We start from the raw sequence: 12,887 nt of genomic DNA on the forward strand, positions 1-12,887 counted from the left end.
TGAAAAGAAGAATGCACTAAAAGTAAAAATAAGAATGCAGTAAAAGTTAAAAACAAGTATGCATTAAAAGTTAAAAAGCTGAAAATAAGAATGCACTAAAAGTTAAAAAGTTGAAAAGAAGAATGTACTAAAAGTTAGAAAGCTGAAGAGTGCACTAAAAGTAAAAATAAGAATTCATTAAAAGTTAAAAACAAGAATGCAGTAAAAGTTAAAACGTTGAAAATAAGAATGCACTAAAAGCTAAAAAGGTGAAAATAAAAATGCACTAAAAGTTAAAAATAAGAATACACTAAAAGTTAAAAGATTGAAAATAACGGACTACAAATTAAAAATTAGGATGCACTAAAAGCTAAAAAGTTGAAAATAAGAATGCACTAGCAGTTAAAAATAATGCAGTAAAAGCTAAAACATTGAAAATAAGAATGCACTGAAAGTTAAAAATAATGCAGTAAAAGTTAAAACACTGAAAATAAGAACACACTAACAGTTAAAAATAAGAATACACTAGAAGTTAAAAATAAGAATAGATGAAAAATTTAAAATAGCACAGATAATGAGTGTGAGGAAGAGCAGATTCTGGGGAAAATGTTCCAATTTCAGGAGGAAATCCCTCCCACAGCACTCACCTTGCCAAAGCCAAAGCTGAAAATGTTCTTGGCCACGCTGGCTCGTCCCTTCAGCAACTTCCCCAGAGGAGCCTCAGCACTGCTGAACACCAAAACCAAAAATAACAACAGCAATTCATTCACTCCCAGGCTTGGATACAGAGAGAAAAGGGAAAAAAAGCAGAATTTCTGCCAGAACCCTGCATTTGATGGTCCCACAAATACCATGGGGGTGTTAAAATTCTAAATTATTCTGCAGCTCATTAAAACTTTTTATTATATTTATATAATTAAAGGGGTTTTAAAAGTATTTATTTATTTATTTTTTTATTTGAAGCAAGATAACCAATAAATACACATATACACACACTGCATATCCTGCAGTGTGTGTATATGTATATTTATTTTGTATATGTATATATGTATATTTTTATTTTTCCCAACATTATCTGACACAAAAAACTCCTGAAACAGTTGGGAACACCCCCCAAAATCTTTTGCAGTGATCTTAAAAAGTCAAAAACCAAACTTCTTCCTGCTACTACTTTAATGCTACTGAAACCCAGTGCTTTTAATGCTGGTTTCAAGGGTTTAATTAATAAACAGATATATTAATTAATAGATATATTATATATAATATATCATATATTACTTATGACATGTCATATATTACATATTATATACTATATATTATATATTATACATTATATATTATACATTATATATTATATATTACATATTATATGTTATATATTACGTATTATGACATGTAATATATAATATATAATATATAATATATAATATATAATTTATAATATATTATATATTATATATTATATATAATATAATATATATTATATACTATGTATTATGTATTATCTATTATATATTATATATTATATATTACATATTATGTATTATATATTATATATTACATATTATATATTATATATTATATATTATATAATATGTTTATATTATATATTATACATAATACATAAAATATTTTCATTTTTATATATATTTTATTAATATATATATGTTGAATTAATATACAGATATTTACACCTATCAAGTTTCTATTTAGAGCTGTGACAACAGAAATAAAATTAATCACAGTGGACTTAAATTTGCTGTTGTCAGAAAGATATAAGAACCTGCTAATATTAAATAGTAATATATGTAAAAATGTAAATATTTTATATAATATAGAAAAATAAATACACCTATAGATACATATAATATAAAAATAAATATATAAAAGATATAATATTGAAAACTAAATAAATATAAATATAAATATAAATATAAAATAAATATAAATATAAATATAAATATAAATATAAATATAAATATAAATATAAATATATTTCTATATATTTTTATATAGAATATATTTTCATATATATATATAAATATCTTAATTTAAAAATAGCAGAAAATGGAAGTAAAATAATTTTTTACCCTTGGACAAGGCCACCAAACCTCGAGGGGCTGCAGATCAAGGCCTTTGAGGAGCCAAATTTCCTGAGCAGATCAGAGGGAAGGTTCCAAAGGGCAGCCTGCATGTGCAGGGTGCACTGCTGGATAAATTCCAGCATCTGGGCAGGAAAAACAATAAAAATAGAGAGCTTCAGAAGAAAAAGAACCATTTAAAATTCATAAATCTGGATTATTGGAAGAAATAATTGGTTACGTGTAATAACAAAATGGGAATTTTGAGAAAGGCATTAACAGAAATTCAATTTGATGAAAATGGAAGAAAAGCTGACCTCAAACAGGTGACAAAATTTGAAATTTCACCCAGTTGGAATTTGAAATATCACAGAGAAAATGTCAATATAAGACATGAAATATCATGATGGACACAGTGTTGTTTTTAAGGTAAAAAGGGAAGTTTATTTTCTGACTCCAATATTTACAGATTTCCAAAAGTGACAGTGGATTGCAGGGTGAAAGTGCCCCCTCTCCAATGACACTGCACAAAAGAACAAATTTCTATCAAATTTCTCTTCCTCCATAAAAGAGGAATGCAAATGTAAAGTTATGTTAATGTAAAGCAATAAGTTAATAAATATTTAATATAAAACAATAAGTTATTTACAGAAAGTGTGGGAGAAAGTTCGTTACAAGAACATAAACATCAAAAAGCTTAAAAAATCTTTAAAAAATCAGAACAATAATTGTCATTTCAGGTTCCTTTTTAAGAGGAGGGTTGTGATAATGGAGAAGAGGAGTTTGAAATGAATATTGCAGCAAGGAATGAGCATCCACAGCCATACCTGAGTGTGAAAATGGAAAAGAGGAGTTTGAAATCAATATTGCAGCCAAAAATCAGCTTCCACAGCAATACCTGAGTGTTGTGATAAAGGGGAATTAAATTTGAAATTAATATTGCAGCCAAGAATGAGCTTCCACAGCAGTACCTGAGTGTTGTGATAAAGGGGAATTAAATTTGAAATTAATATTGCAGCCAGGAATGAACTTCCATAGCAGTACCTGAGTGTTGTAATAAAGGAAGAGTTAGAAATGAATATTGCAGCCAGGAACGAGCATCCACAGGAATACATGAGTGTTATAATAGTGGGGAAAATGAATTTGAAATTAATATTGCATCCAAGAATGAGCTTCCACAGGAATACCTGGGTGTTGTGATAAAGGAGGAGTTTTAAATTAATATTCCAGGCAAGAATGAGCTTCCACAGAAATACCCGAGTGTGAAAATGGAGGAGTTTGAAATGAATATTGCAGCCAAGAATGAACTTCCACAGGAATACCTGAGTATTGTGATAAAGGGGAAGAGTTTGAAATTTGAAATGAATATTGCAGCCAAGAATGAGCATCCTCAGCAATACCTGAGCATTGTGATAAAGGAGGAGTTAGAAATGAATATTGCAGCCAGGAATTAACTTCCACAGGAATACCTGAGTGTTGTGATAGAGAAGGAGTTTGAAATTAATATTCCAGCCAGGAATGAGCATCCTCAGCAATACCTGAGTATTGCGATAATGGGGAAGAGTTTGAAATGAATATTGCAGCCAAGAATGAACTTCCACAGCAGTACCTGAGTGTTGTAATAAAGGAAGAGTTTGAAATGAACATTCCAGCCAGGAATCAGCTTCCACAGCAATACCTGAGTATTGTGATAAAGGAGGAGTTTGAAATCAATATTGCAGCCAAGAATTAACTTCCACAGCCATACCTGAGTGTTGTGATAGAGGAGTTAGAAATGAATATTCCAGCCAGGAATGAGCATCCACAGCAATACCTGAGCGTTGTGATAATGGGGAAGAGTTTGCAATTAATATTGCAGCCAAAAATCAGCTTCCACAGCAGTACCTGAGTGTTGTGATAAAGGGGAAGAGTTGGAAATTTGAAATGAACATTCCAGCCAGGAATGAACTGCCACAGCCATACCTGAGTGTTGTGATAAAGGGGAAAAGGAGTTTGAAATGAACATTCCAGCCAGGAATGAGCACCCACAGCCATACCTGAGGATTGTGATAACGGGGAAGAGTTTGAAATGAATATTCCAGCCAAGAATGAGCTTCCACAGAAATACCTGAGTGTTGTGATAAAGGGGAAGAGTTTGAAATTTGAAATGAATATTGCAGCCAAGAATGAGCTTCCACAGCAATACCTGAGTGTTGTGATAAAGGAGGAGTTAGAAATGAATATTGCAGCCAAGAATTAACTTCCACAGCCATACCTGAGTGTTATGATAGTGGGGAAGGTGAATTTGAAATTAATATTCCAGCCAAGAATGAGCTTCCACAGCAATACCTGAGTGTGAAAATGGAGGAGTTTGAAATGAATATTGCAGCCAGGAATGAACTTCCACAGGAATACCTGAGTGTTGTGATAAAGGGGAAGAGTTTGAAATTTGAAATGAATATTGCAGCCAAGAATGAGCTTCCACAGCAATACCTGAGTATTGTGATAAAGGAGGAGTTAGAAATGAATATTGAATATTATTGAGCATCCACAGCCACACCTGAGCGTTGTGATAAAGGAGGAGTTAGAAATGAATATTGCAGCCAGGAATTAACTTCCACAGGAATACCTGAGTGTGATAAAGGAGGAGTTTGAAATGAATATTGCAGCCAGGAATGAACTTCCACAGGAATACCTGAGTGTTGTGATAGAGGAGTTTGAAATTAATATTGCAGCCAAGAATGAACTTCCACAGGAATACCTGAGTGTTATAATAGTGGGGAAAATGAATTTGAAATTAATATTGCAGCCAAGAATGAGCTTCCACAGAAATACCTGAGTGTGAAAATGGAGGAGTTTGAAATGAATATTGCAGCCAGGAATGAACTTCCACAGGAATACCTGAGTATTGTGATAAAGGGGAAGAGTTTGAAATTTGAAATGAATATTGCAGCCAGGAATGAACTTGCACAGGAATACCTGAGTGTTTTGATAGAGGAGTTTGAAATGAATATTCCAGGCAGGAACGAGCATCCACAGGAATACCTGAGGATTGTGATAATGGGGAAGAGTTTGAAATGAATATTCCAGCCAAGAATGAGCTTCCACAGCCATACCTGAGTGTTGTGATAAAGGGGAAGAGTTTGAAATTTGAAATTAATATTGCAGCCAAGAATGAGCTTCCACAGCAATACCTGAGTGTTGTGATAAAGGGGAAGAGGAGTTTTAGATGACCATTCCAGCCAGGAACGAGCACCCACAGCCATACCTGAGCATTGTGATAAAGGAGGAGTTTGAAATGAATATTCCAGCCAAGAATGAGCTTCCACAGAAATACCTGAGTGTGAAAATGGAGGAGTTTGAAATGAATATTGCAGCCAGGAATGAACTTCCATAGGAATACCTGAGTGTTGTGATAAAGGAGGAGTTAGAAATGAATATTGAATATTATTGAGCATCCACAGCCACACCTGAGCATTGTGCTAATGGGGAAGAGGAGTTTGAAATGAATATTCCAGCCAGGAACGAGCATCCACAGCCATACCTGAGTATTGTGATAAAGGGGAAGAGTTTGAAATTTGAAATTAATATTGCAGCCAAGAATGAGCACCCACAGCAATACCTGAACATTATGATAAAGGAGGAGTTTGAAATGCCCATTCCAGGCAGGAAGGAGCACCCCCAGCCTCACCTGGGCGCTGCTCTCCTTGCTGCCGGTCAGAGCCCAGAGCTGGGGAGTCCTGCCCTGGCTGTCGTGCACCCGGAGCTCTCCTCCCTCATCCAGCAGCTTGCTGAGAATGCTCGGGCTCCCCGAAAACGCAGCTGCGTGCACTGGGGTGCTCCCGTCATAGCAGCGGCTGGGGAGCAGCAGGGAATGATCAGCAGGGGGAAAACAGCACGAAAACAGCACTAAAACAGCACGAAAACAGCACTAAAACAGCATTCCTGGAGTGCTTGTGTGCCACAAAACAACAGAATAAATATATATATATATATATATAATATATATATATATTATATATATATATATATATATATATATGCTATATATATATATATATATACTATATATATATGCTATATATATATATATATATATATATATATATATATATATATATATATAATATATATAATATAGAAATAAAATTACTTATATATCTACCACTGGAGAGCTTTGGTTAAAATACCATTTTTATGCCCCAAATAACAGAATAAAGCATATATATATATATATATATATATATATATATATATACATATATATACATATATATACATATATACCATATATATAATATATAAAAATATATAAACCATATATATATAATATAGAATAAAATAAAATTACTTATATATTTACCACTGGAGAGCGTTGGTTAAAATACCATTTTTATGCCCCAAATAACAGAATAAAGCATATATATATATATATACACACACCATATATATATAGAGACCACATATACACATATATAAATATATATATATATATGTATAATATAAAATATATAAACCACAATATATATATATAATATAGAAATAAAATAATTTCTCTATTTACCTCTGAGGAGCACAGCATTCCTGGAATGTTTGTGTGCCCCCCAAATAACAGAATAAAATGTTATATATATATATATATATATATATATATACATATATACATATATATACACACATACATATATATACCATATATATAATATATATAAAAACATATAAATATATAATATAGAAATAAAATTACTTATATATTTACCACTGGAGAGCTTAGGTTAAAATACCATTTTTATGCCCCAAATAGCAGAATAAAGCATATGTATATATATATAAAATATATATACCATCTATATATAGAGACCACATATACACATATAAATATATAAATATATATATATATATATAATATAAAATATATAAACCACAACATATGTATATAATATAGAAATAAAATCATTTCTCTATTTACCTCTGAGGAGCACAGCGTTCCTGGAATGTTTGTGTGCCCCCCAAATAACAGAATAAACCACGAAGAAAAAGAAAATTATTTCTATATTTACCTATGAGGAGCTTTGGTTAAAATACCATTTTCATGCCCCAGATAACAGAATAAACCATATGTATAGAGATATACATATATTTGGTTTATTATATATATATATATATACCATATATATACCAAATATAGAAATAAAATTATTTCTATATTTACCACTGAGGAGCTTTGGTTTAAAAACTACATTCCTGGAGTGTTTGTGTGCTCCCCAAATAACAGAATAAACCATGAAAAAAATAAAATTATTTCTATATTTACCTCTGAGGAGGTTTGGCTAAAATACCAACATGCATCTTAAGCATTTCTTCATTTATGCCCAGTGAACATTGTGTTTCAACTTGAAGATTAATTTTAATTTTAAAAAAAGTTTGATACTTAACTGATTGGCATCCGAGCCGTATTCCAGCAGCACATCCACTATTTTACCCAGCCCCAGCAGTGCAGCAGTGAACAGACAGGTCTGGCCCATGGAATTCACAGCATCAACAAAAATTCCTGCAAGGAAACCCAAAATTCCATGGTAATTCAAAAATTGCTCGTTTTAATAAAAGTTGGTGGTTCATCATCACTGCTGTGAGCTGCTGCAGGTACGAAAATCCAGCAGCAGAAATTGAGGGGGGAAAAAAACCAGCAAATTATATTTTTGTGGCTTTCTAAAGGGAAAGAACTGCATGTCCATGAGGATTTTAAATACAGGATGTGTAAGTAACAAATGGTGCTTTTATGAGTTGTGTAAGGAATTATATGTAGTGTTTAAATTAGACAGATGGATATGTAAGTATATATATACATGGAAAAATATATATATATATATATAGATACATATATTGATCATCTGTATAAGTACAAATTATGGATATATAAGTAGAGATGGATGAGCACACATAACAGGACAGAATTAATAAATAAGTAAATTATTCTTTAGTAATTCCCTATTAATAAATAAGTTTACTATTATTATGATTACTATTATTGTATTATTAAATTAGTAAATTATTAGTTAGTAATTACCTATTAGTAAATAAGATTATTATTGTCATCATTATTGTTATGGTCATTATTATAGTGTTAATAAATAAGTAAATTATTCTTTTGTAATTACTTATTAATGAATAAGTTTATTATAATTACTTTTATTATGATTCTTACTACTGCATTAGTAAATAAGTAAATTATTCTTTGAATAATTGCTTATTAATAATAAGTTTATTGTTATTATTGTTGTTGTTGTTATCGTATTAATAAATAAGTAAATTATTCTTTAGTAATTGCTCAGAGCATGGCGCTGATAATGCCAAGGTCGCAGGTTCGATCCCTGCATGGGGCATTTGCTTTAAGCAACAAACCCTGTGATATTGGTGGTTCTATTCCAGTCACAAACCTTTGTGATTCCAATATTCGGTTGCTTTGATTTTATTCAAAATAATTGATTCTCCTCTGAACTTAAATTCCGATCTGGAATAATTTGCAAGGTGATAAGCTAATTAATTCCAGATTTTTTATTAAGGGAAGGTGATGAGCCCGAGCACGACTGGGGGAATGATGGGTCTAAGACCGGAATAAGAACGGAGATCAGGATATTGCTCTATTTTTGAACCATAATAAAAAAGGGCCACAAACCACTCAGCCCGTGTTCTCTCCCTCCCGAGCCCCACACACGGGGCCGGGAACGGTCATCAATGGCGAGCGGCCCCTGCACACGCAGCACCGCCCGCCCGCTTCGCGCTCAGGAGAGAACACCTCGCTCCTCCTCGTGGCTTGTGACGCCGATCAGGGAAGATCACTCTCCTCTAGTGACCAACTACAGAAATGATCCCTGAAAGTATAGTCTTAACCCAACCCTGCCCGCCGCGCCCGCCCCTGCCGCCGCCACCCGCGCCCAGCGCACGGCGAGCCCCGAACCCCCGCCCGGGAGCGGCCGGCGCGGCCCCGCCGAGCCCCCGCGGCCGCGGGAGCGCGCCCCGAGCCCCACGCGAGCGCCCGCGGCCCGAGGAATGGCCGCGCGTGGCGGCGGTGGGGACACGCCCCCCTGATCTGCATCTTGTGCCCCCGATGGCCAATCAGAGGCGCGCCCGTCCGGCTCCGCCCCTGCCCCGCTTTCCCGACCGGGGACGCCGCCGCCGCCGCCGCCGCCGCCGCCGCGCGGGGCCCAGGACGCGTCACGGGAGGCGGAATCGGCACCGGGCCGGGATTCGGGAAAAGTCGCTCGAAAGCTGCATGGAGGAAAAGGACCCTGGCATGCCGCACAAGAGTGGGTGCACAACAGCGGGCAGTGTGCCCAGGGGACCAAGCAGGCCAAGGGAACGTGGCTCGTACCGGCAGTTGTGTGACCAGGACCAGGGCAATGACCGTCCTCTGTACTCGGCAATGGTGAGGCCGCAACTCGAATCCTGCATCCAGTTTTGGCCTCAGCGCAAACAGAAGGACGTTGAGGGGCTGGAGTGGGTCCAGAGAAGGGAAGAGATTTTGGGAAGGGTCACGGATCTGATGAGGGAGCTGGAGTGGCTCAGCCGGCTGAATAAATTCCAGTATGCACTGGAAGGAATTATACAACGTGCTTGTGGCACTTGGGATCAGGATTCGTGTAGCAGCAGCCAGGGGAGCCCAATCTACTTCTCAAAATACATTCTCTTTTTAGACCAAGATAAAAAAAAGGGCCACAAACCACTCAGCCCGTGTTCTCTCCCTCCCGAGCCCCACACTCGGGGCCGGGAACGGTCATCAATGGCGAGCGGCCCCTGCACACGCAGCACCGCCCGCCCGCTTCGCGCTCAGGAGAGAACACCTCGCTCCTCCTCGTGGCTTGTGACGCCGATCAGGGAAGATCACTCTCCTCTAGTGACCAACTACAGAAATGATCCCTGAAAGTATAGTCTTAACCCAACCCTGCCCGCCGCGCCCGCCCCTGCCGCCGCCACCCGCGCCCAGCGCACGGCGAGCCCCGAACCCCCGCCCGGGAGCGGCCGGCGCGGCCCCGCCGAGACCCCGCGGCCGCGGGAGCGCGCCCCGAGCCCCACGCGAGCGCCCGCGGCCCGAGGAACGGCCGCGCGTGGCGGCGGTGGGGACACGCCCCCCTGATCTGCATCTTCTGCCCCCGATGGCCAATCAGAGACGCTCCCCAAGCACGGCGCCGGCGCGGCCCCGCCTCCCCCCTCTCCCCCTTTCCGCACCAGAAGTGACGCTGCCGCCGGAGCTCGGGCTGTCGCAGCTGTCGCGACAGGACACAAGGGACTCTCACCGCCCGTGTGCCGCTGCCCCGGGTCCGCAGAGGAGAACAGCCCCGGTACCGACAGCCCCAGCGCGGCACGGCTGCCGCCGGGGCGATGCGCGGGCTCCCAGCCTCTCCCGACGCTGACAGGGTCGCATTCATGGACCAGTAAGAACAAACTGCGGCCTTTACATCTCTGGGCTCAGCCTGAGCACCACGGACCGACGCTATAAAAAGCACAACACGGAGCAGTTTCTCCCTAAACCCCTCAGAACTTGGAACCTGACCGACACGGACTTCCAAAACTGATGAAATGGAAATCTGGAACAAGCTCCTCTTAAGTCCTGTGTCACACTCTGATCATCACCGTTCATCAGGGGCAGCACTTTAAAGAAGAAAGACTCTTGCCCTGCACTAGGAGATGTGTCGAGAATTCCATTGGTCTCAATACTCTCAATAAAGCCTAAATCCATGTGGCTGCTGGGCCCTTCCTGGGGATGGCACACTGCGGGTCACTGCAGCGAGAGCCTGGCTGACGGCTGAGAGCGAGAGATGGAAATGCCCCTAGACAAGCATTGTTCATCCCCATCTGCTCTCTCCAATTCTTCCTTTAACCACGATAAAAAAGGGCCACAAACCACAAACCCATGTTCTCCCCCTGCCAAGCCCTGAGGGGACGGGGAGGGGGCTCAGCCTGGAGCAAAGGAGCCTCAGAGGGGACTGTCACCCTCCCTGCCACTGCCTGCAAGGAGGATGTAGGCACCTGGGGTCTGTCCCTCCTGCACGGAACAAGAGACAGGGTGAGAGGAACCGGCCTCAGGCCGTCCGAGGGGAGATTGCAGTTTGATATTGGGGAATATTTATTCACTGCAAGGGTTCTCAGGCACGGGCACAGTTGGCCAGGGCAAAGGCTGAGTCGCCATCCCTGGCGGGATAAAACACGTGCTTGTGGCACTTGGGGTTAGGATGCTGGAGGGAGAAGGCAAGTGAAGCAGAACTTCTTTGCGTTTGAAATCTGTTTTTAAACCAGGATAAAAAAGGGCCACAAACCACTCAGCCCGTGTTCTCTCCCTCCCGAGCCCCACACACGGGGCCGGGAACGGTCATCAATGGCGAGCGGCCCCTGCACACGCAGCACCGCCCGCCCGCTTCGCGCTCAGGAGAGAACACCTCGCTCCTCCTCGTGGCTTGTGACGCCGATCAGGGAAGATCACTCTCCTCTAGTGACCAACTACAGAAATGATCCCTGAAAGTATAGTCTTAACCCAACCCTGCCCGCCGCGCCCGCCCCTGCCGCCGCCACCCGCGCCCAGCGCACGGCGAGCCCCGAACCCCCGCCCGGGAGCGGCCGGCGCGGCCCCGCCGAGACCCCGCGGCCGCGGGAGCGCGCCCCGAGCCCCACGCGAGCGCCCGCGGCCCGAGGAACGGCCGCGCGTGGCGGCGGTGGGGACACGCCCCCCTCATCTGCATCTTCTGCCCCCGATGGCCAATCAGAGGCGCGCCCGCCGCCAAGCGCCGGCCCCGCCCTGGGATAGCGCAGTTGTCCATCAGCGCAACCCACCGAGATTTGTGATTCTAAAACAGAAACCAAACTGCACCAAGTATTTGCTTCTATGTACAAAATTCCTTGTTCCTATGTCGCTACAAATCTGGCTGCCAAAATGCTTGAGGTCTAAACCGTACCCCAAGCATTCGGCAATCCGAACTAAAACCCCCATTGAAAGAGAATATTCCTACAGCTGTCTTTCAGAATTTTAGTATAGAATGCCTCAGTCATGTCCTTATGAGGCCTTTACTTATAAAAGATTAGTTTTCTTTTGTACTAACTTGCTTCAATACATTTTTCGATTCAAGAACTATTCCAACTTAACGGAAAAGGCCAGCTATAAATCATTTTGTTAATATATTTCACTCAGAAAGCTGGATTCTACAAGCAGTATGCTGACTATTTTTTACCATAAATAAAAGAATAGAGGAAATAGTAGATCTTTTCTGCTGGTACTTGTCTAAACTTAGCTTTTACCTTTTTTCAGAAGCTTCTTCACTTTCACATAGTTCCCTTCCCTGACATACTCATGCAGGTCAGCTTCCAGGGAGTCTCCTTTTATATGTCCAAGCTTGACTGGGCATGGAAATGGGAGAGGGATGGGATGAGCCATCTTCTTTCCTGAACGCAACTGGGAAAAGGTAGGAAACATCAAGCTGCAAAGCACCTCAACGTAAAGAACTTATTTGTAACTTTAAAACCTGCTAAAAGTTAGCTCTGCTCCCTGCAGAAACATCCAGAGATGGGAGGGGAAATCAGCTTCCCGCCCTTCCTAACAGCGCCCGCTCGGACGGGAGAGGCGACAACCGGGAGATCACAGACCCTGCCAGGAGCAGCGGTGTCGCCGGGGTACACAGGCGGGACACACCCAGCGGCATTCCCGGGTGGGCAATGCCCGCTCCAGCCCCTCCCGGAGCCCCGGACACCCGCGGCCCACGGGGCACCGCTCACCTGCCGCCCGAACGGCCCCGACACGCGGGAACGCCAGCGCGCATGCGCGGAAGCACCGCGCTCCCGCTTCGCGCCCGGGTGGGGCGG

At 41.0% G+C, this 12,887-nt stretch overlaps 1 protein-coding gene and 3 non-coding genes across 4 annotated transcripts in view; all 4 read right to left on the bottom strand.

Moving 5' to 3' along the window:
- TEX14 (testis expressed 14, intercellular bridge forming factor) overlaps window positions 1–12,823 on the bottom strand; it is a 44,048-nt gene extending 31,225 nt beyond the window's left edge. Inside the window, exons 1-6 of the mRNA XM_064729203.1 lie at window positions 12,801–12,823; window positions 12,327–12,480; window positions 7,476–7,590; window positions 5,731–5,896; window positions 2,070–2,206; window positions 627–708 (exon numbers count right to left, since the gene is read on the bottom strand). Coding sequence (XP_064585273.1) covers window positions 627–708; window positions 2,070–2,206; window positions 5,731–5,896; window positions 7,476–7,590; window positions 12,327–12,462 — 636 coding nt within the window. The 5' untranslated portion in view covers window positions 12,463–12,480; window positions 12,801–12,823. The remainder of the gene's footprint in view (window positions 1–626; window positions 709–2,069; window positions 2,207–5,730; window positions 5,897–7,475; window positions 7,591–12,326; window positions 12,481–12,800) is intronic.
- LOC135456016 (small nucleolar RNA U3) lies at window positions 8,714–8,927 on the bottom strand. The gene has a single exon (XR_010442447.1). It is a non-coding gene; the product is annotated as a small nucleolar RNA U3 (small nucleolar RNA).
- Window positions 9,759–9,972, bottom strand: LOC135456027 (small nucleolar RNA U3). The gene has a single exon (XR_010442457.1). It is a non-coding gene; the product is annotated as a small nucleolar RNA U3 (small nucleolar RNA).
- Window positions 11,352–11,565, bottom strand: LOC135456026 (small nucleolar RNA U3). Its single transcript, XR_010442456.1, has one exon. It is a non-coding gene; the product is annotated as a small nucleolar RNA U3 (small nucleolar RNA).
- Window positions 12,824–12,887: the final 64 nt, after the last annotated feature.

Source organism: Zonotrichia leucophrys, chromosome 19, assembly GCF_028769735.1.
Source record: "Zonotrichia leucophrys gambelii isolate GWCS_2022_RI chromosome 19, RI_Zleu_2.0, whole genome shotgun sequence".
Taxonomy (NCBI): Eukaryota; Metazoa; Chordata; class Aves; order Passeriformes; family Passerellidae; genus Zonotrichia; species Zonotrichia leucophrys.